Source organism: Centrocercus urophasianus, unplaced genomic scaffold, assembly GCF_019232065.1.
Source record: "Centrocercus urophasianus isolate 14NV4802_14NV808 unplaced genomic scaffold, USGS_Curo_1.0 seq_15, whole genome shotgun sequence".
Taxonomy (NCBI): domain Eukaryota; kingdom Metazoa; phylum Chordata; class Aves; order Galliformes; family Phasianidae; genus Centrocercus; species Centrocercus urophasianus.
In genome coordinates this window covers 38,141,897-38,165,055 of record NW_024884697.1, presented here as the reverse complement: position 1 = coordinate 38,165,055, position 23,159 = coordinate 38,141,897, and the positions used below count along the sequence as shown (strand labels likewise).

The 23,159-nt window shown below is 40.2% G+C and overlaps 1 protein-coding gene across 2 annotated transcripts in view; it reads left to right on the top strand.

Moving 5' to 3' along the window:
- The first annotated feature begins 415 nt into the window (after positions 1-415).
- LIN7A (lin-7 homolog A, crumbs cell polarity complex component) overlaps positions 416-23,159 on the top strand; it is a 47,969-nt gene continuing 25,225 nt past the window's right edge. For both annotated transcript variants that reach the window (XM_042815757.1, XM_042815758.1), the window contains exons 1-2: positions 416-493; positions 18,970-19,088. In XM_042815757.1, the coding sequence (XP_042671691.1) occupies positions 451-493; positions 18,970-19,088 (162 nt within the window). In that variant the 5' untranslated portion in view covers positions 416-450. The remainder of the gene's footprint in view (positions 494-18,969; positions 19,089-23,159) is intronic.

Here is a 23,159-nt window from a genome sequence, read left to right as displayed (position 1 = left end):
CCGCCCTCGCGCTCTCCCTCCGCTGCGGCACCCCCGGGCGGCGGGGCCACAGACGGACCGCCCCTCGCCCGCCGCCCCCGGCCCCAGAAAGCCGTCACCGACGCCGCCCGTCCCTCAGGGCTGTGGGCCCCGAGACTCCGCTCCGAGGCGAGCGCGGCGGCCTCCCGCCGGGCCCGGACCCGCACCGCAACGATGCCGGCAGCCCGCGCCGGGCCCCGCCGGGCCGCCCTGCGCACGCTACACCGCGGCGCCCCGTCCGCGTTGAGCCGCCCTCCGCTGGGCGCCCTCTCCGCCCCGCTCGCCTCCTCCTCCTCCTTTTCCTCCTCCTCCTCCCACGGAGCCACCCTCCTCCTCCGCCCCCTCTCCCTGCCAGCCTCCTCCCCGCCCTTCCCCTCGCTCCACGCCGGTGCCGGAGCCGCGCGTCACTCGGGCTCCAGCCCCGCCGCAGACATGGCGACGTTGACCGCGGTCCAGCCGCTCACGCTGGACAGAGGTAAGCGCGGCGGCTGCCGCCCCCGGCCCGGCCCGAGGGAGCATCGCGGGGCTCCGTGCGAGGCGGGCGGCGGGCGCTGCCGCGACGGCCCTCCCGTTCCCGCGGCGTAAGGGCTGGAGGCGACGGGTGGGCTGGCAGGCAGTGTCTCCCCGCGAGGCTCCGGAGCGAGGAGACGGGAGGAAAGTTTGTCCGCCGGCGGGGAGCGGCCGCGCGGCCGCGGGACGCGTGCAGGGCTGCACGGCGAGGGCTAGGGCTCCGCGCAGGTGCCCCGCGGCCGTGCGCCCGGTTCCCCCCGCCTCGCTGCTGCGGGAGAGACGCGGCCGGGGCGCGGCGCACATCCGCACCTGTCCGGCGGCGGCCGTGCGCTTGGGGCGGGCGGAGTGGGCGCCCGGGGAAGGTGTGTCACCGGAACGCGGCTTTTGGGGTCGGTGCGGAGGTGCTGTGGCTGCGCGCTGGCGGTAATGGTGTTACTCTGTGTGATGTTACTCTGCCGGGGTGCTGTGCGTGTCTGTAAGGCGGCTGCTCGGTCCGCGGAGAGAGAGCGGTTGATGTTTTGCTAGCCTTGAGTTTGTGTCAGCAGCCTGACTGAGGTAGTGAAAAGCGGTGCTGAAATCGAACTTTAGTTTAAATTCAGTTTTTGCCTCTGGCTGTGAAAATTGGACGACTCCCTCGCGATGCATTTGTGCCGCTTGCAAGGCTGAGCAGAAAGGCTGTTCAGTTTCTGTGGTCACAAAGGAGAAGAACTTAACCTGATGTCTGATTTGTTTTGCTTCTGTGGTTCTGTGAGTTAAAGAGGTCACACAGCTCCCAAAACAGTTTCTTGAGTTGCAGGTGCATCTCTCTTCTTAACTTCCATCAAGGAGCCCTGAGTGGCTCTGAACATGTATAAGTCTTGTACTCTTGAAAGCAGAATTTAGGCCAGTGCTGCTTATTTCTTTAACGTGTTCTTTCTAGAGGATTAAGACAGGCTTTCAGAGCAAGACAGGGAGCGTCTTCCTGTAAATCCTATGCAAAAGAAGCCTGATGAACCCAGTTTCAAGGTGAGAAAAGATGGTGCAGGAACCTTTACTGGAACCTGACTGAGAACAAACCAGTTCTGCAGAGTTTCACAGAATCACAGAAGGTTCTGGGTTGGAAAGGATCAGCAGGGATCATTGAGCCCAACTCCTGGCTGCATACAAAACCATCCAAAATCAAACCCTATGTCTGAGAGCATTGTCCGAACACTCCTTGAACTCAGTCAGCTCTGTGCAATGACCACTGCCCTGGGGAGACTGTGCCTGTCCCTGACCACCCTCTGGTGAAGAACCTTTTCCTATTAGAAAGAAACTTTTCCTAAGTAGAGTTTGCTGGATGGTTTTAATTTCAACATTTGAAGAAAAGGTGAATCTAAAATTATTCTTACTGAAATAACAAAGTGCTGGCATGCGCTTGAAATTAAACTGTTCAGAAATCCACTGTGTAATCTACAGTTTCACCCTAATACTGTTTTCAGTAAGCAGGACAAATCTATTTCCTGGCAAAGAGCTGAACAGATGGCAATCCATTAGCAAACCTGGCTTTTCTAAGGCAAGTATTACTATTTCAGAATTACACGTTTCTTTTCATCACTAACAGTGCTTTAAAATATCCACGATACACAAAAATGCAAATTAGTCCCAATTTAAATGTAAACATCTGTTGTCGGTGTCCAGAATATGCCTAAATATTTGGCAGAGGTGCTTGCGTTGTGGACTCCCTGGTTGTCAGTCAGGGCTGACAGTAGTGTGAGGAGATGTAACATCACGGAGCAGTAGGATGTGATGTGCAGAAGGGAACTACGGGTAAGAAGAAATAGGTTTAAATACTGCACCTGGCCTGCAGACGGCCATTTCGTCAGCAAGATACACTTTGTCACCCATAGCAAGTTGTTATTATATCAGCTGGAGAGGATGGGCTGACACTCCAGGAGCAACCCAAGCCTGGTGCTTCCAGGTACTTCTTCTGTAGTCTTTCACAGCCAAGGAAGCAGGAAAGTGCTATGCAGAGTGATTTTCCACATTTTGGTTGTTCTACTGAAGCAGACACAGCTATGTTTACTGTCACTTACACTTTGCACAGCTCTGCTGTGATGTAGGCCCAGCCCGGCAAGAGTTGTAGCCTTGTATCCACTAGGCTGTGCCCCACAGAGTGCTACGTGCAGCAAGAAAATAGCATTGCATGAGAGGCAGCACTCACTGCCATGCATTGCGTAGGGAATGGCTGCTTTATCTCTGGCTAAGAAATGTTTGCTGTTCTCCCCCACTGAGGCGTCCAGAAATAGTAAAACTTCGTATAGATGCATACATCAGAAATCTGAGTTAGGCCACGACGTCGTCTGCTCTCAGACAAAACCTGCATTCTGTGTTCAGTGCAGGGATGGGAGCGTTCCTAGCGCCTGACACAAGTGGAATTCAGAATCGTGTGGTAAAATGAATTACCATTTAAAGGTGAAGGGCATGTTGTGTGTGAATGATTGAAAGCCAATTACATTCTGGAAGATTACTTCAGTCCAAAGCACAGGAATTAATTTCCTTAATTCCTGTCATCATGTGCCTTTCTACCTGCACAAATGTGTGCAAGTTCCATTAGGGCTTTTTAATATGTAGAACAAGTTCACAAAATAATGGAAATTTTAATCACTTACAATTTAATCTCCAAGGCTTTTGCCTGACCTTTGTGTGGTGCTCTGTTGGGAGGAGGGGAAGGAATCAGCAAATGCTTCAGTGCAGAGATGTGAAGCACTGGAGCTGAGGGGGCACGGCTCTGGGCTGAGCTGCATGTGCCTGTGAGCTTTGTGAGGGGCAGAGCCTGTCCTCCGAGTGCCTTCAAGCAACTCTGTCAGTCTTTTACAGAAAGAAGTGCACCTTCTTGTCTCTTGCATGCATCTTGCATGCTGAATGCGTGGCACTCTGTTGGTAATCCCCAGAGCCCACCAGGCCTCACTGTGGGAAGGTTTTAGGCCAATTCAGAGGTGATGCCAGAAACTTTGAAAGCTGTGCTTGTTCCACGTTGAGGTGAAAAGTTACAGTGCTGCGTTATGTAAACTGACAAAGTAAGGTTGGATTTTGTTTTTCATTTTATGTCCAAGGTTATGGATTTTTTAAGTATGCTCCTGGTTTAATTTGCCTCTCTGGACATCAGATCAAAATGGAATGTTTAAAAATGCCCATGCTGTGTTGTTTGTTTTTTTTTTTTCACCTTTGCGTGCCACTTTTATTGGCACACCTTGTGCTTTGTTCTCAGCGCTCGATCAGCAGCACTGCCTCTACCTGTCCTCACAGTGCCTTCAGCGTGCCACAGCCCTGCGGTGACCAGCAGTGGCCACTTTCCCCATCATCAGACAGAGCTCGCATCTCCCTCGTGGCCGTATTCTGTTGCCTTTCTCTCCCCAAAGCCCTGTGCAGATACAGGAAGCTCCTGATGGGTGTGAGGCACTCAATGAGTGCCTTAGCACAGTCTAATGGAAGCTTTTTCTGCAAATAACACTGTGCTCCAAGGTATATGATGGAAGGGAGCACCTTTCTGCTCTTCCCTTGGTGCTCGTTTTAGGAATGGTCGTATGGAAGCGCACAGTTTGAAGCAGGCATCTTGCTAGCTAGGCATAATGTGTGTTCCACTCTGAACTTCCTCTGTCTTACTAGTTCGGCAGTTTTCATCAAGCTTGTTTTACATAACATTTTACTTGTGCTCTTTCTTCTGAGATGAAAATCTGCTCTGACAGAAAATTGACCATTTATTTACTCAGATTGCTGCAAAACTTCAGTTATTCTTCCTTGCTCCCAACCGTGAAAATGGCAGCTTTAAAAGAGCACTTTTCAGAACTTCTTGCTTTTGATGATTCTATACAATTAGGCTGTACAAAGACCATTGCATGATTAAGTGCATGGAAATATTTCTCATTTGAAGGAGAGCTTTCAACTGTCTTTTATTAATAATCCATGTCCTCTTACGTTTTTCTTTATATAGTTACTATTCATGCATGCCACTGGTGGTTTCAATTCTTCATGTGATTGAGGATAAAAGAAGAAATTTGAATAGACTGAATATACTGTGCTGATATTTTAATCCCTGTGAAGTTTCACGACAAGGTCATAGCTATTGGCTGTTGACAACCAAATTTCTCCTCACTTTCAATTATATCCTAGGCAACTGGAAATACTTCTTGCTCTTGAGCTGTGGCACACAGCTAATCTCTGTTGGTTTTTTAAGAATTCAAAGAAGTTTTTTTTTTTTAGTGGAGGGATGTCCCATAACTTCCTGAAAATCCTTAACGAAGCATCGTGTTCAGTGACAGTAAATATGTAATTGAATCAATTTATAATTTGATTTGATGCCTATCAGCCACCAGCTGATAGCAGAGGTAGATGTGCTCTATGAAATATGGCCAGATGACATTTGACCATTTGCATGCTAGAGGGCATACATGGGTTTTTTTTTCCCATCAATGCTTATACATTTCTATACAACAGAACTGAATATAAGTTGCTAGATACTGTCTGTGGAAAAAAATGTATAACGTACTCGTCAGTAAGATGAAGTCAGAGTCATGAAGTGTGAAATATACTCCTTGACAGAGGTACAGCATAAGGCCAGCTATCTTTTACAGTGCGGTTAAGCCCTTCAAAACAGTGCTAAGCGGTTATGCTGCTCCCTGCATGGCTTTCAACAAAGCGTTTCCATCTGTCAGAGAGATTTCTTGTACTGCTCTCCAACCTGGCATGTTAAAGGAGGAAAATACTTCTGCAAGTGCTGTGTGCTTTAAGTCTAACGTTCCTCTATTTGGTATGCCAGCTGATGACATATAAATAATCAAATTCATTCTTCTGAGGCTACAAAAAGGCCTGTTGTTTGTAGAAACAGAGAGAATTGACCATTCTGGATTCAGTCTGAAGTGTGATTTTTTGTTTTCCATCAGTATGCCAACATATATTTGATTTTTTTTTTTTTTTTCCCATGTATTTTTATGAAGGAATGGATTAAGATAAGCAGGTAATATGGGTGTTTTTGAGGATCCATGCAGTTTAAGAGGTTTTTTTTAGCCACATATAGTATCTTGGAGATCTGCAGCAAGAATATGAGAAAGTCCCAACCTGAATGTAATCTTTAATAACATATTTTGAAAAGTTAAATGCACACATTTGACTTGGATGCCTCAAGGCAGTAGAAGGCTGGCCTGGTGGAGCTGGCTGGGCACGCTGCTGCATGAGCTCTATATTACGAGGCAAGCTGGGCATCAAGAAGAGGGCTCTGTCCTCAGGCCTGAGGCAGCTCCTGATGATGGGACATTGAAACTGAGCTTTGTCACGATGCGTGGGAGCGAATGAAAAGTTCATTGCATCATCTCCAGCACGCACCAGGCACAGCGGGCCTCTGGTGCTGCCTTCCTCCAGAGAGTTGTGCCTTTGTGGCTCATGCCATGAAGATGCATGGAAATGTCTTCAAAAAGTGGCATTTTTAACGTTGTTTAACTTTTGTAGAGTGTAGAGGGGGAATATCTGATATTTCCAATCATGTTTGTCTTAGAAGCACATAAGTGGGCAGTAACCATTTCCAGAGTCAGACAGTAGTGGTAAGAGACACCTCTGATCCCCTCCTGCTCAGGGATCTCACGTTCCTCCTGGTCTGTCAGGCTGAAAAATTCCGTAGAGATGGTAGCAATGAAATAATTCTTGTAGCCTACCTGAATTCATCTTCTGTAGAACAAAGTGATAAACAGAACTTGCATGTGTATGTTACGCGTCTCATTCTTCAAATGGGGCTTTCTGCTGAAGCTTGGTGGCATGGATTTGAGTCCACGACAAGCTCCGGAATGGGTGAGGGGTTGACCATTTGAAACAAGTTGAGAAATAATATCAGAAAGCACAAGGGGTGCTATTTTTATGCATAGTAATCTAAATTATTTCACATTATGCGTTTTTGACATTTAAAAATAATACTAACATGCTGTAAACTGTATATGTATGTACAAACCCAAGATTTTCAAAGTTAATCTCAGTCAGCTTCCTTTGTGATAGTTGCTGGAAATTCACCTTTGGAATAAGAAATATTCAACAATTGATTCTCTGTTCAGATGAGCAGGTTTGATTCATAAGCACACATTTGCATAGTAATGATGCTTTCCTGAGTATTTGAACTACAAGCTCAGACCTCAGCTGTGTTTAAAAGAGAGAGAGATGAAAACTTTTTTTGAGAACTTTTTTCTCCATGGTTCAAAATAGAATGGTTACATTCTATTTTTATATATTTTTATATACTTGTATGTAGTTCTGCTAAGTCACCAGGAAATGCTTCTCATAATGAGTTGTCATTACCTTAGTGCTCCTTTAACAATAGGGCTTTTTGTTGGTTTTTGCTTTTTTAAAGAAGAAAAGATTGATTAGAAAAGTGGATTTCCAGAAGAGATTGGAGAACTCTTATTATTTAAAATATAGAACAATTAAGTATCCAGGAATACACAGAGCATCAAAGCATTGATTTGTTTCTGTGTAAATGTGGATAATTGAATAAAGAAGTGCGTTGCTCAGAATAGACTTAATTCATTTTTTTTCTGAAGCAAAATTACGTTTTTACTGATTCATTTTAATAGAACCCCAGTTTAAATGCTAATCCTTTATATCCACTAACTCTTTAATTTTCTTTCTCAACCATGTTTTCTGAAAAAGGATAAATCTCCCAGATAACAAGGCGTCAGTCCCTCTGCAATCAGTGAGGCATTAGGGAAAAATGCACTTGAAATAGCTTATATAGATCACCATAGTCATCAGCAGTAGTTTTAACCCTCAGAAACTTGTTTACTGTCATCTCATCAGCTTCCAATAGGTTTGGCAGTAGTGTTTGTGCCAAATGCTATGTACTGAATCAGCACAGGAATAAAAGGATAACACATCTGTTCTTATACAGAGGCAGACTGGAGAAACTTTAAGAGAGGACGTTGGCCTTAAAATCAATGAAGCACTCTTTGAAAAGAGAGGTGATTTGATGTCTGATTATCTTGTAATCCAGTGGTAATAGTGGTGGAACTTAAACTAATTTATTCAACACTTTCTGCTTCCTAACAGTACAGCCATCTTAAAACATGCCGGGTGTGCTCCTGAGATCTTAGGCAGATACCTCCCTTCTTGTGATACCAGGCTGAGAAGCATTCTAGTTCTCCTGCTCCTGTTCTCAGCATAGTTCGATGTGTAGGATACCAAACAACTGCATTCCAAAAGTGACACTGAGCTCTTTCCCACAGAGGTTTCCCATTTCAAAGTTTTTTTCATAACTTGCAGCAGCAATCAAAGTGGTCGTGGCTTTCTTCTGAGGTCATAGACTTTCCTAGTTGTAAGTTAATTGTGTGCAGTTGTTGAGATCTACCATCAGCATGTTTATCGCCTAGGTGTACTGCCAGAGGATTTTATTCACTGTTTCCTTCTTATTGTAGCTTTTCCCATACACATACTCAACAGTTTTTTTTCTCTTCCTTGAGAAATGGCTAGTATGTAGCCAGCTACCAGAGGGATTCCATCCACAGAAAGTAATATTGTTAAACCCACTAAAATTGAAGAAAGGATATTAACTTTCTTGTTGTTACCTGAGCCTACAGGGAATCTTATCTTAGGTGTATGTGTGTAATCACTGCGTCACAGCCGTTCTATTGCACGAATGCCATTTTTTTACCATCATTTTACTGAAATCTCAAGGCACCTAAAAGCCCCCAGAAGATAAAATCGTGATGCTAGACTTAAAGTGAAGATTTGCATTGCAACTGTGTACAACTGCCAGTAGCCCACAGCCATCTTTCTCATCTTTCTGGTAATAAAAGAGAAAGATTTAAGATTCAGATTAGTTGGGGAGGTAAGAACTGAGAAGAGGCAGCAGGAGACTGGTAATGACATGAGCAGAGAGGAGAGTGAGAGCAACTGCCTTGGCTCCAGCACAGTGCCTGTTGTGATGGAGAATTAGCATCCTGAAGTTAACCTTGCCTCCCTTTGAGAGGCACCGTTTGGTGCCTTTTCTCCCCTTCCTGTCATCTTCCCTGCCAACAAAAATCACTCTTATGCAAGCAGAAAGCATGCTGCAAGTATCTGTGTGGGTAATGTATGAGGTTGCCCATATGGCCAATACTTTTGTTTTGCAGTGTGCACATAGGGCACACTAATACATGCTTTCGCTTAGGCAGGGAGATGAAAGAGTGGAATTCAGCTAAGAGAAAAGTATATCCAAGTTGGAAGTAATAGTTTTCATCCTGTTTTTCTTTGTTTGCACAAGCCTATTTATTGTAGTTATTTCTGTTCTACAATTCTTGAGCTTAGTCAAATTTTTAATTCCTTCCCTGATTTTAATGCTGTATGCTTACTGACTAAATCACAAAAGCAAGTATCCTGTAAAGTAGGGTTCCTGTTGTATTCTAATGTAGTAGCATTTCAGCAAGATGCCCAGTGTACTTCTGTCTGGCATTTAAAATGGTGGCATTCCAGCATGATTAGTGGCTTCTGCTGAACGAATCCTCCAAGGCCGAGAGATGCTGTCTTCAGGAGATAGATGAGGCTGGTGGAGTTGCTGGGGCATCTTTTTACAAGTTACCTATAGCTACAGGAAGGAGCATACAATTTCCTTACTTTCACAAAGTTTAGATTGTAGGACCTTATTTCTTAAAAGCCGGATCCTTACACTGCTGAATTTCTGAATGTCTCAGGGATTTCGAACTTTGCTTCAGAGGTTGATTTATTTTTTTTTCCTGTTATTTTATAGCTTCAGAAGGCCAAAACACTATTTTACACTTCCTGTGAAGGCAAATAGCTGTTTCAAACACTTGAGAACTTTGGGGTTTTTAGAAGTCCTTACAGAAAGGCTAAAGAACTACAATAACAAACTCTGAAGCAACAAAGTATTATGCTTCCTGTTGGAAATGAGTGTTTTTGTTGTTTGTTTGTTTCTTGAATAAATGAATATATACATGTATATGTTTATATTTATAGCATGCACAGCGTGTATTTATTTGAATACAACATTCACTTTTTTGCTAAGTCTAAAAAAATGTTTTTGTGTCATATTCACAGCTAACTGTCCCTTGTCAGAAAAGGCACGAGAACCGTGTCTCATCTGTTCTATTCAGCACTGAGTAGCTGTCTATAAATCTTAATTATGATCACCAAGAGCACACACAATTGAACAATAGAAAGTTGTATCTATATATGGAGAGAAAAAAGAAATGTTACCTTCCTTCTCTTTTCTCCCAAGGTGATGCAGGAGAAAAATCATGGCGTTCTTTTCAAAGAACTGTGCAAGAACATACCAGTGTTTTCAATGTTTGTCTATTCTTTGCATTTTCAACTTCATTTTTTTAAATCCCTTCTCTTAAAGGATAGTTTGGAAACTTGTTTTCACACTGGTGCTATATTCGAAGCTTTCTATACAAAATCAGTGGGTGCTGTCACAGGGTTGGTGTATGTCTTGGTTACTCACAGATGACAAAATCTTCTGATGAAAATTCTCAAACTTACATTTTTGCACCTCGTCACCTTCACTGCTTAAAAAATTATAACAAAACCACTAATTTGGAAGAATAAAAATTATATAACTATTTTTAAATTATTTGATTTAAAAATTAATTTTAAATGCTCATCTCTGAAAATTCTGAATTGCATTGTTACTATTCAGGCCTAGTTTTAATAAAACCCATGGAAATTCATCATAAAGAAAAGATCTTGAATTACCTATCAATTCAAGCTGCACTGTTTTATTATCATTCCTCTAAAAAGCAGTAGTGGAAATGTGACAGTACCAGGTCACATTCTCAAAGGATCTGATGAGCTTAACAGTTTTAGGAACTTTGTGGATCTCTCTCAATAAACCAAATTCTGAAAATTGTCAACAGGGACGTTCCTGTGACTTGCACCACTTACGCGAAGGCTTCATTGTAAAAATTGAGGAGTGGCTTTACGTGTGCGGATTAATGATTATGCCAGAAAAATTGACCAAGATAAAGCAAATCCAGTTCTTCCAGTTAGTCTTTATGGTAGGTTAGGGATGTGAAAAAGCCCTAGCTGAATATGAGAATGGAAATCACCAATTAAAACTTACCGGGTTGGAAGGGGGAAAATTACTCAGACATTGGTAGACATTGAGAAATTCCAAGAAAATAAAGGAGTATACTTCTTCACTTAAAGTTGAATTTGAACACGCTAAGGGAGTATTAAGGAGCAGTATGCCTAAAATGGCACAATTTCAATATTTTGGGTCGTATTCCTGAAATGGGAAAAGAGGAATTGCTGAAGAGAATCACAAGGGTCTTTTGTAGTGTTGAGGCTGCTGGATGGAATGATCTCCACACAATATCTATCTGTATTTTGGATCATAGGTGACTCTGCATTCCTGGCAAATTAAGTGTCCTTTCTGTAAGCTATTTCGCAAAACATACCAGACCTCTACTGTCATATTCAGGTGTTCCTGCCAAAGCTGCTGGGAAGACTCATGGTGATTAACGTGCCTTGGGGTATGCAGCATCTGGGTCAGGAGCAGAGGGAAGCAGAGGGCTTGTATACCTGTGGTGTGTCTGAGAAGATAGAGCCAGAGAAATCTGAGTGTATCACCAACATACAGAAAAAGAAATATAGACCCAGATAGGGTCTGATGAATAGCCAAAGAAAACAAGAATGACACAGGCATGGGGTATGTATGTATACTCAATTTTATCCCATGGTTGGTTTTCCTCATTTGTTATGGAAAAAAAAAGAAAAAAAAAAAAAGCATCAGATTTTTGGTTAAGACATTTGTAAATCTTTTAACCAAAAAGCTCTGAAGGTGACTGTTCTCAAGCATGGTGTCTTCTGTATCACACGGAGGTAAATTTGCATGAATTTTTCACTGTAAATCTGGACAGTAACTCTGGATTTTGTCGTACCATGATGTACGTAGGATGCAGGCATTTACATCTAAGCTAATCATCTAGTCTTCCTTTGTAGTCAACAAAGAGAACAGGCGCTCCTAGGATATGATTCATCTTATCTAAAATAGGTCAGATAAATTGTAGCCTGAAAGCGTTTCTCTTCATTGAAAGTAGCAACAGTCTGGGGTGAGAACTGAGCTGTAGATGCCTGCATTAGAACTGTGGTGAGTTGAAATCCTCAGCACAAGGTGAATCATGAGGATTTGGTTGTTCTTATATTTATTTTTGTGTACACAGTAATGTTTAACCCCAGGAGTAGAAGTGATACTGCATTAAACCTATAACTGCTACCCATATGATATAAACTAATATAAATATAAAGCTATTTAACTATAAATATTAGTGTAGCTATAATTTATCAGAAGCACTGATATTACTGCTGTAATGTCACGGTTTCAAATATGATAGGGCAAAGAGGCCTTTATCTCCCCTTTTGGGGAGAACAAAAACAACCCAATTAAGATAAGGATAGATAACAAATTTACTACAAATGGTAAAAGAATGTCACCCAGAATTGTAGATGATGAGGAGGCTCCTGGGAAATGCAGTAAATCCAGGTGTATCTTCCACTTGGAAACACAGCTTGGCAGCCTGTCGCATGATGTCATGATACAGATTACTGTTAAAACCAGGACATGTAATTGATTTGAATACACCTCACAAATACACATCATGGTGTGTTGAAAGTTAATGCTGTATTGTAACAGGCTTGCATGTTGTTCCCTGCACATCAAATCTGATTTACCATGGTGAAGTACACCTTTATGCATACTCATTAGTATGAAATTCCAGGCGAGACAAAGATTGCAACTTAAATGGGCAAAAAAGGCTGCTCTCTGCCTTCATTTTCATGAACTGCTTAGGTTAAATTAAATGTATTAACAGAAGAGTTGTTTTATTTCAGGAGAGCGCTGTGCCATTAGTAAGGAGATGAACTGGGCGTTGGGCAGTGCGCTGTTTGACGCCAGGCAGGACTTGTCATGTTAGGCAAAGCAGCAGCTGACAGCAGAGCTCTGGTAATGCAGAAAATTCTCAAAAGATGCAAGCTGAAAATCTTCCAAAGCTTGTGCTTTAACCAAGAAGTAGCGGAGATAAGGGGTTACTGGCTATGAATTACGAATGAACTTCGCTAATCACTGCGGAATTCTAATTGCCTAGCCATTGATTACCTACTGTCATTTGATAGTATTTGAAGATCACTCAGTGTAGGTTTGGGAAATTATGATAAAAAGTAGACTAACATTGGGAATTTAGAAATGTGTTTTCATAAGCTGTAAAGGAGCAACTAAACCTTAGCAAAAGTACTGAGGAATAAAAACGTGGCAGTTATGAAGACCTGTTATGTTATGCAAATTCTTCACCTTCAGCCTAATTAAAGGTCTTCAGGCACAACGAAATAGAGCTTGAAAATTGTCAACGTTATTTTTCTGTAATGCCATAGTGAAGCAAGTGAAGACTTGCTGAGTGTCCTTGCTGTCAGTCTGTAGTGATGTTCCACCTCTTTGAAGTACCAAAGTATGGTATTTTTTCCTAATAACTGGCATACTAATTCATCTAAGTTCTCCAGAATTAAAATGAATGAGGCAGTTGAATGACTTCAGAAAGGTGAGAAGTCTACTTTCTCATCTTGTTAATAAATAAGTGATCATCAAATTGTTGCTTGGGAAGCAACCCAGCAACGTGATTCCTGAGTAGTTATCAGAGTACAGAAATACTACATAGGTCGCTCCACAAGTAATGCCTCCTTTTTGTTTCCATGGAAACCTCAACAGATACAAAGAGCACAATAACATTATTTCATAGAGCAAGTGCTCAGCTACAAAACACTGTTTTTTCAGCATAGTCACCACCATTAGCTGGGCATTTTTGCTACTGATGAGCAACAGCCTGCATGCTGTGCTCCTAAAAATCTGTACCAAAGGAGGTAGCACAGCGTGGCTGTCGCCACTGCCAAAATGCACCATCACTGCCACACCACGCTCACATCCTCTGCTTGGTATCCATAAACATTCAGCAAGCATTCAAGTGTCGTTAGGTGCCATTTTTTCACATGAAGAAATCAGTGACACACCTTTGTTTCATGCACACTTCCATGTCAGACGCCACTGTGTCAAACTGCCCCTCTGCTGCCATCAGTCACACGGCAACAACGTGTAACGGAATATTGTCAGGAGGCTTCTGCCTCTGCTGCCATGCTACCAACATATTCCTGTTGGTGTCATGGGCTGACAGAATAAAATGGGAGGCATTGCTTACATGGGCAGCCCTTGTATGTTTCTAAATAATTACTGTTTGCATCCAGGCAAGTATTACAGAGCATACTATCATCTGTTTAGTTATTTCTTAAGTCAAAGAATAATATATTTATTTTAAGGACTGCAGACCAACATTTTAGGTCACTATGAGAGAAAGATTGGGTGCTGGTAGATGTACAACAGTTTTCTTGTTTTGTGTTATAAATCATGCAAGTACATTCGTTTTCTAGAGCCACTGTCATATTGGATGGGAAGCATTTAATACACTAGAGTAATTTTCTATTATTTTTCTTTGTAATTTATAGCTTATCTGAATAAAGTGGAACTAAAGCCTGCACAAAATATACTGGGGTAAAACCACATTCACAAACTGCAGGAACTTTGTCTACCCAGATTTAACAGTCATGTGAGACAACCCATAGTGCAGACCTGCTGGGGTTCTTTCTGCAATGCATGGATTCATGATTAACTTTCACGTAGTAAAAGCTGAATTGAAGAACAGTAGAAATAGCATTTACTTTTAAAAACATCCATCAAATTCAACAGATCTATCTACATTGTGTATTCCTTAGCTATTTGAACAAAATCAGCTAGTGAAAGCAGTTAGTATATTAGAATAGGGTGATCAGCAAAGCATTAGCTAAGCAAAATGACCTTTCTGTTAATTGCACTCTGGTATGTGGCTATATGTATGGAATTCAACTTCATTTATTATTGCACAAGAATGTTCCGCTTGTATCACAGTGTGGTATTTTGCTAGTTCTATGTTCTAGTGACATCTCTCTTTCTTAATGCTTAAATAGTAACCTACTGCTTCTTTCCCACTAACAATACAAATGAAAATTCATTCAAATTAAAATAGAAAGAACACTTGAAATCTTTTTTTTCTGAGAGCCACGCTTTTCTTTTGATGGGCACATTTGATAAAATGTGTTCCACCCACAGCCCCCTGACTTCACTGACAACATGATCCACCACGCTGAAACCTTATTATTTCCTGAAAGGCTGTAGGCAAGCATGATGATGAGAAGGCAAAAAGGGAAACGAATGTTAAACAGAAAAGGAGAGAAAGAAATTCTTTTTGTATAAGGAAGTCAGAAGAAAATGGTTGTGGAAAAAAAAAGAAAGGCTAGAATTCGATATAAAAAGAGGACAAGTAATATAATATTCATTTCCAAGTGTACACATCATAGAATACTGAGGATTAATTCCACCCATGTTGGTACTTAAAATTCCCACTAATTTCTGTGTGATATGAAATGAGAAATGAAGATAGATGTCAGTGACGTTACCATCAGTTTAATGTAAATATAATGGAATTTGTATGTCTGAATATATAGAGAATATTTTTCACAATTCCAGTTGTGTTCCAAAAATATCTTAGATTAAAAGAAGGGCAAATCAGTAATAAAACGCATGTTTAATTTGCATAGAACATAACTGCTTTTAACATAATTCCATGAGTATTGTGTATCTGTATAAACACACATTGTTTCATCAATTGGTGCTTCTCACTAGTGGGTAAGAAAATGTTATTCAAGAGCAATTTCCTGGTGATAATTTTTGCGAGGAAAGCTGATTGCATTTGTAATCAAAGGGACATTTGAGACAAGAAAAGTGTCCCAGCAGATGAATAGCAATCCTTTGGAAACCTGTGGCATTGCTGTAACTGACAGGGATGGTTTGATTACCTGCTGCTTGCTTTCTTGTCATCGTAGCTATGAAGTCTGCCTCAGCAGCAATCTCATCACTTATTTGAGCTGGCACTTATTTTAGTTTTGTCTGGAACTCGCCTTGTATAAAGGATCAGGAAAAAGCTGCACTTAACTTACATTGAGCAAGTTCACTTTTTAAGCATTCCTGGAGGAACTGTTCATTCAAGTCTCTCCAGCAGAGTTATTAATTGAAAGAAATAGGCTATTCCGTGAGATTGCATTTATACATTCATGTTTAAACAGATTTAGTTTTGCACAAACTGTTACACTTTGCTCCTGACAGAGCATCAGCTTGTAACAAACAGCTTTGGCCCTGAGCACATGCCTCATTTTAATTCTGTATTTTTATCCCTTCAAGCTCTTTATTATTCCATATTCTCTGTACTGCAAGCAGTTTTGCACTAGTCATTGCCAAATTGGGTCAAGCCATGTGCCTAAGAGAGAGAAAGCAAGCTGATTATTGTTAACAAATATGGTGAATAAAAAAAACAAGAACTTGGGTAACAACATTCATGCGTTCTGGCTCACTGGATGGATTTGGAAGTGGGGGAAATCAGAATACTTACATGATATCCAGAATTTTCTTTACCCCAAGCCAGTTCTTAATCACAAAATGAAGTAAACTGATACTGACAAATGACAGCTTCATGATCAGTTTTGTGTAGGAGTCTGCATACTAAACATCCATTGACTTCATGCCAGGCTTTTGTACTGGGATGAAAACTTACCTTTTGTGTTGTAACATTCCCTGTTTTAGAAGTGATTAATTGTTTGAACCTGGTCCATGCCCTAGGGAAATGTTTACACCCGTACTTAACAATTTTGTATTGATCAATGTATCTAAAGCTATTTAAGTTCCCTTCTGGATCAGAACAGCTATTTCATTGAATATGTCACTGGATTCAGGACCAAAAGCAAATACAGTGTTATACACAAAATGTTCAGATATGGTGAGGAAACTTCTACACATCTGTAAAATAGTAATCAATCTGCCATCTCTGGCCCCAGCCTTCTACAGATACAGTTGGTGACAGGGAAAGACAGTTCTAAAATTCCCCAAACCAGTACTGGAAAAGATGCCAGTCTGACTTAGAATATCTGAATTTCAGAAGTCATATCTGATCTGTTATGATCGGCTGTTGGAGCTGCTTTATGATAAATGATGTAATTGCTTTGTGCAGAATGAAATGCATAGCAGTTTTTACCAACTAGCAGATAGACAAATGTCTGTTAAAAGGTTTGAAAATTATTTGGTTGTTAAGTTATTATGGCACAACCTACCATGCTAAATAATTGCTTATCTTCTTCAATTAAACTGTAAATTTAACATGTGACATCATCTTCTCTATTCCTAACACTGAAGTAGGTGGGTAATAATTATTTGGTATAATTACATTGTTATTGTTAGAGCTCATCTTCTGTCACCTCTATCTCTCTGTGTTTTATATGTAAGACATCTGGTCAATATAGCTCAGTTGCAAGCCAAGGATTGTAAGAACTGTTTCAGTTAGCATAATCCCCTAGTCAGAAACAGTAAAACTCTTGTCATCAGAGTGGAGAATTACACACGGCTGAATGTAGCCTTTGTAGTTGTTGCAGAGTTATGTGGTGGTCTGGGGAGGGATTTTATTTCTTCTTAGTGCAGTTAGTGCACTGAATTAAAATACCTTGAATACTTTTTTATCGTTCAGTATTAAGAATACATGTAATCACTAGGATACAGACCTATTTTTAGTAGGATTGTGTAGTTGGCCAATAGCAGCTCAGGTAGCTGTTCAGAGTGAGAATTCAATGTGAGAATGACCACACGATCAAGACTGTTGTTCAGTGATAACAGCAGATCTACAGGAAGAGCTGGAAGGTAGCACTAAATGATGCAGGAGGAGAAAACCTTTTATTAAGCTCTACCATTTAAAAGCTGACTGAGATGTATATCGTGCAGCTCCCTCCTGGGAGTGAATCAGTATGACCAGATTCCTGATCAGTACTCCGAATGTCTACTAAGTTAAGCCTTCTGGATTGCTCTTCAGAAGCACTTAGTTCTGAAACCAAAAAAAAGTACTTCACATAAGAGGGTGCTCCAAAAGTAACACCTCCTATTTTATTCTGTTGGCCCATTGTGTCAAGAGATATATGTTGGCAGTAGAGGTTGACCCTTCTGTCCAGTATTCCATTGCATTTTGTTGCTGTGTAAGAAGTGGCAGCAGAGGGGCAGACTGACAGAATGGTGTCTGACATAGAAGTGTGTATGAAACACAGGTGTGTCATTGAATTCCTTCATGTGGAAAAACGGCACCCACTGATGTTCATCAATGCTTACTGAATATTTATGGAGACCAACCAGTGGATGTGAAGTCATGGTGGTGTGTTACAGCAGTGCCAGCAGTGGTTCAGAACCACTGCTGCAGATTTTTAGGAGCGTGGCCTCAAGGCTCTTGTTCATCACTGTCAAAAATGCATTGCTAATGGTGGTGACTATGTTGAAAAAGAGTGTTTTGCAGCAGAAATTGCTCTGTCAAAACGTGTTACAGTGCTCTGTTGTAGTCCCCATGGAAATAAGAAGGAGGCATTACTTTTGGAGTGACTTACATATTTATGTGGGTTTTACACAGGTTTTATATGGCAAATCAGGTAATTTAGCATAGGTTTTCGGAGACCTGGGCAAGAGCTTTACATATTTACTTTTATTTACTCTTCACTAGCAAGCTCGAGATTTTCTTTATAATTGATATGAAGACTTAGATTTATGGAAAGGTCAAATACTTTTATTAGACATTGTCATTGGAGTGTGCTTATATATGTCAGCGGAGAAGTTCTTTACAGAAAGAGTAGTGAGGTGCTGGAACAGGCTGTCCAGAGAGAATGTGGTGGCTCTGGGCAGCCTTGTCTAGTGGTTGGTCACCCTGCCTGTGTCAGGGGGGTTGAAACTAGATGATCATTGTGGTCCTTTTCAACCCGGGACATTCTATGATTCTATGATTCTCTGTCTCTGAAGGTGTTCAAGACCAGGTTGGGTGGGGCCCTAGGCAACCTGATCTAGTACTGGATCTGGAGGTTGGTAGCCCTACTTGTAGAAGGGGGTTGGAGCTTCATGATCCTTGATGTCCCTTCCAACCCAAGTCGTTCTGCAGTTCTGTGGTTCTATGACTCAGTGACTAGATTTCATTCTTGCAGACTTTCCAAAAGTAGACCCCATATTGTGTCTGTGCTGCTTCTGTGCAGAAAAGTAAGAAAAAAAATAGATCTGCTAATGTAGATTAGATTAGCTGCTTTAAATTGGTAGATTTATTCCAGAAAAGGTTTGCAGTTAAGAATGCAGCTCTGCGTGTGTGTCTGTTGTGTGTGTACATGCCCCATTTGGTCTATACATAGGGATTTGGATCTCTCAGCAGTAGTGCTGATGCCTAACTGAGCCTGGTATAACAAGATTAGTACAGTAGTAGTTTCCACAGTAAATTTTAAATTTAAAATCACTGTGATTTTTCCTCTTTTAGTCATTGTTGCATTTACAACCTCTGTTTATACTGACTTGTATTTCTTTCTTTTTCCACTCAGATGTTGCAAGAGCAATTGAGTTACTGGAGAAACTGCAAGAATCTGGAGAAGTACCGGTACATAAACTACAGTCTCTAAAGAAGGTTCTGCAGAGTGAGTTTTGTACAGCTATCAGAGAGGTATGGAACAGAAATTTTTAGTTAAAATTAAAAAAAAATATTAAAGTATACTGCTGGAGAAGCAGCAGTACCTTATATAAAGAACAATGGATATGAGATGTGTCTGTAGCTATCTACAGAAAGATGAAGTTACTGAAAAGCAGATGCAGAAAAGTTGCATCAAGGCCTCAAGCCTGAGGCAATTAGACTTGATAAGGAGAAAGAGTTTAATTATTACTTTAGCATTCTGCTCATGCTGTTTCAACGTTTGTGCTAAGTCATACAGCACATGGGGATGTGCTGAGTTGGGTGAGTGCAAGGTTAAATGCCTCTTCTTGAACTCAGGTGTGAGGTACAGTAGAAATGCCACGAGAGACAAGTGACATAAGCATAGAAGTTAACTGAAGCTAATGTGAATGTTGTAGTCGGTGATCAGGTCCCAGTGGGTGTTGCTGCACATGTAAGAATTTTTTATCAAATTACTAAGAATTGTGATTGTTACCCAGCAGTGTATGGTCAGGAGCCTTCCCGAGCTCTGCCAAACAGTAGATAAATTATTGTGTTGTTCTAGTCAAGCTAGAGAAGAAGGAGCCACTTTCTCACGTACATACTGGTAGTATTATCTTTAACGTAGTTAAATTATGAATACATCTGTTAGAAGTTTCTTGGACAGACACCATAAATTAATAAAAGAATGCATCAGACATCTTACCTACTAAAACTGAATGCTGTTAACCTGCCAGTCTGAAGCAGCTCTAGGTGCTTTAGTGAAAATAACATATTTTCAGCAGAAAATCTGTAAGAAATTCTTTTTATGTTTGTTTATCTATTGGCTAGAACTAATCCTCCCTCACTGAAATCAATGGGAAATCTAATGTTGCTTCAATGGTAGCAGGATTGAACCTCCTGATAACTAGGCAACAGCAGCACATTGATTGAGTGGACTGCTGAGTGTCTGGAAGGAAGAAAGATAACAGTTTAATAAGCAGAATGCAACACACTCTTTGTTTCTTGGAGTATATTCTCCAGTGTGAGAAACAGAGGGAGTTTTCCCCTAAGTTAAATGAGGGTTTTCAAAGCTTTTTAAAGGGAATAGTGTTTGATGACAATAAATAATGGCACTATGTACCCTGTAAGCTGATATTCTGATTAGTCTTTTCATTTAACACATTAGATGTTTCTTTAATTGACCGCAGAGCTTTGAAAAGTTATTTTTCTTCAGATAGCAGAGTCTGGCACTCTGATTGTTATGGGAATTTTTAATCTCTGGAGCATCATCAGTGAAATCTTGTCGAATTTATATCCTTCTCAGGAAAATATTCTTAACAGAAACAGACATAAAGCTTTTTGAAACAGTTATGGAGGCTAGGAAGTAGGAAAATGTTGTAGGCAAATGCACTCTCAGTTCAGTGAATTGGAAGTGGATTTTGACAAAACCATCTAGATGGCACAGAAGGTTTGTAGAGAGTTGTGTAAAGATAGCTTGTACATGCCAGACAGTCTAATTGCTATTAGAGTGTTACAACTAAGTAATAGTCACCTTAATATGCTTGTAACACAAAAATCAATTAATGATGAATAATTAAGTCAGTTCTACCAACTTCATAAAAAAAGTATTTATTTCAAAATATTTAATATTACATACTTATAGACCAATATAACTAATTGGTCTAATTGCTATCATATCACCATTAAAGAACAGAATTCTGTAAAAGAAAGAAAATTATTAGTATCATTCATGACTACACATTAAAGTACTTCTGTGAAGAAACATTTTAATATAAAATGTCCAATAATACTCTTTTCATCCAAGGAGAGTAGAGGAATTGACATATATAGATCGGCAATTCTTAAGATTGTTCAGCGTGTGGCTCCTCTTTACAGTTACTTACATTAAACCTTTGGTGAATGTTTAGATTGTAACACCTTTTTCTTTTTTTTTTCCTACCAGTTGAAAAATTGTTGGAAAATGCCAGCAAAGATTTTCTTCTGTTAAAAAAAAAAAAAAGAGTAAAAAAAGCGTGGAATATTCCAGCCATGTTAAATTGTCAGACTCCTCCAAGCACTGTAGTAAGGAGTTGGAGAATATTTATTCTGGGTCTTGCAGTTAATTAGGAGTGTCCTTGCATGTCCTTTGTGTACGCTGGAGTTACTGAGAGACAGATAGGCGCTTTACTGAAGAGCACAGTCTTTTTTTGTGCATATTCAAGGTTGAAATAGCTGATGCTAAACAGAAATTTCCCTGCAGATGCTCCTTCCTGTTGTTTATTTTCTCTAACCCCGAGTACCTTCTGTGAGAGAGAGGAGACTAGCTTTTTATTTCCTCTCTTCACACCTACATAATGGAGAGAAGAGTTACTGACCTTTGAGGGAGAGGCATGACAGTCAGCTGGAAGAAATGTAGAAGGTTGTATGGAGCGATTTTCCTGGAGAAAGCAATGAAGTAGACAGAGTCAGCAGTAGGTAGAATTAATTGAAATGAAGTGAGGAGTAGTGGAAGACTTTGTATTAGTATGCAAATTCAGGAAGAGGCTGCTTATTAAATGTATGCTGAGATTCAGATTTGCAGTGTGATGTGTACATTATGTAATACAAGAGCTGAGCCTAACTTTCTTTCATCAGAAAATCTAATAAAGCAGGTTAATACAGATGTTTGTAATCCTATAAACTCCATAATGGAAGAGCTGTGGAAAATAAATGTTTTCTTTTCCAGTTTAAGAAATTATGAACACTTAGCTGTCCAGTGAGTTTCATTGTTAAAATATATCCCAGAGAAACTTAATGTTGGGCTGAATGCAGGTGAAACGATTGAAGATAATTTTAGTCCACACAGTTTTGATTGACTGTGACTTGTCTTTTCTTTAACTAGGAATTATTTGACTTCAGAAGCAGTAGGTCACCTTTATGATTAATTAGCCTTTAAAAGTATGGGATACTTTATTAGATGACGTACGTTTCAATCTAGTATGTAGGAACCTATTATATGGCCATAATGATTTGTATTTATGGGAACATATTTAGTAAATTAAGCGACCAATTCAAATTCTCAAACTAATATTCCACAGAAATAAAATCTTTTTAAAGTGACTGAGTGAATGAAATTTAAATAGGAATACTTTGGCATTTTTCTAGAATGCTATGTCAGGAAATGGTGATTAATGGTTCTCAATTAACTAAGTATAAATACCACCAACTGAAATATTCTATCTGGCACTAGGAAGGAATTTGTATTAGCTCTGGAAGTAATGGAAATAACTGAAGTTTGTATTGGCCTCACTATATTCTTTTCATCTGAAGACCCTAGTTGTACCACTTAGACCAAAAAGCAAGGTAACCCAAAAAAACTGTATTTTGAAAAAAATATATAATTGCATTTTAAAATTACTTGTTTCAAAACCTCACCAGCTGCATGAAAATTAGTTAAGTTTCTATGGCTTTGTCGCCTGTCAAAAAATGCATGAATCTTATCCATTATACCAGTAAGCCCTTCCTTCCATGTGTTTTTGCTATTTACTCTAAGCTGTTGCTGTGTTGCATTCTTGTGATTCCTGGGAGATTACTAGAATAGGTGAACTGCAAGGCATGAAAACTGAATGCATAATTGAAATGCTGAGAAGGTATATTCATGTAGAACATAAAACTAGCAACCTGAATTGCTACAGTGATTTGAATTGTTGTAAGGCAGTGAAAAGGAAATTAGGTGAACTTAAACTTCTGGTCTGGTAGTAAACCTTAAAATGGCTGTAGTCACAGAAGTTAGAGTGAACAGTGGAATAAAACACACTAAATACCTTAGGAGATTGTGGGAAATTCACTTACATTTGCATTTGGTAATCAGTACTGAAGTGCCAGGAAAGTGGAGTTACAGCTTGATAAGTTCATAGATCTCCCTATGAGCAGTTTTCTTCCAAGTAGATTATGAAGTTGCTATTTCTGTATCTTCAATAGTAGTATAAAATTCAAGTATATCTGCCTTTCCCATTCTTCACTTTTCTTTACCATCTTAATAATTAAATCTAATGTTTTTCTCTGCGAATATTATTTAAAATAAATCTGACTAAAATATACCAGTAGTAAAGCATTTATCATTAA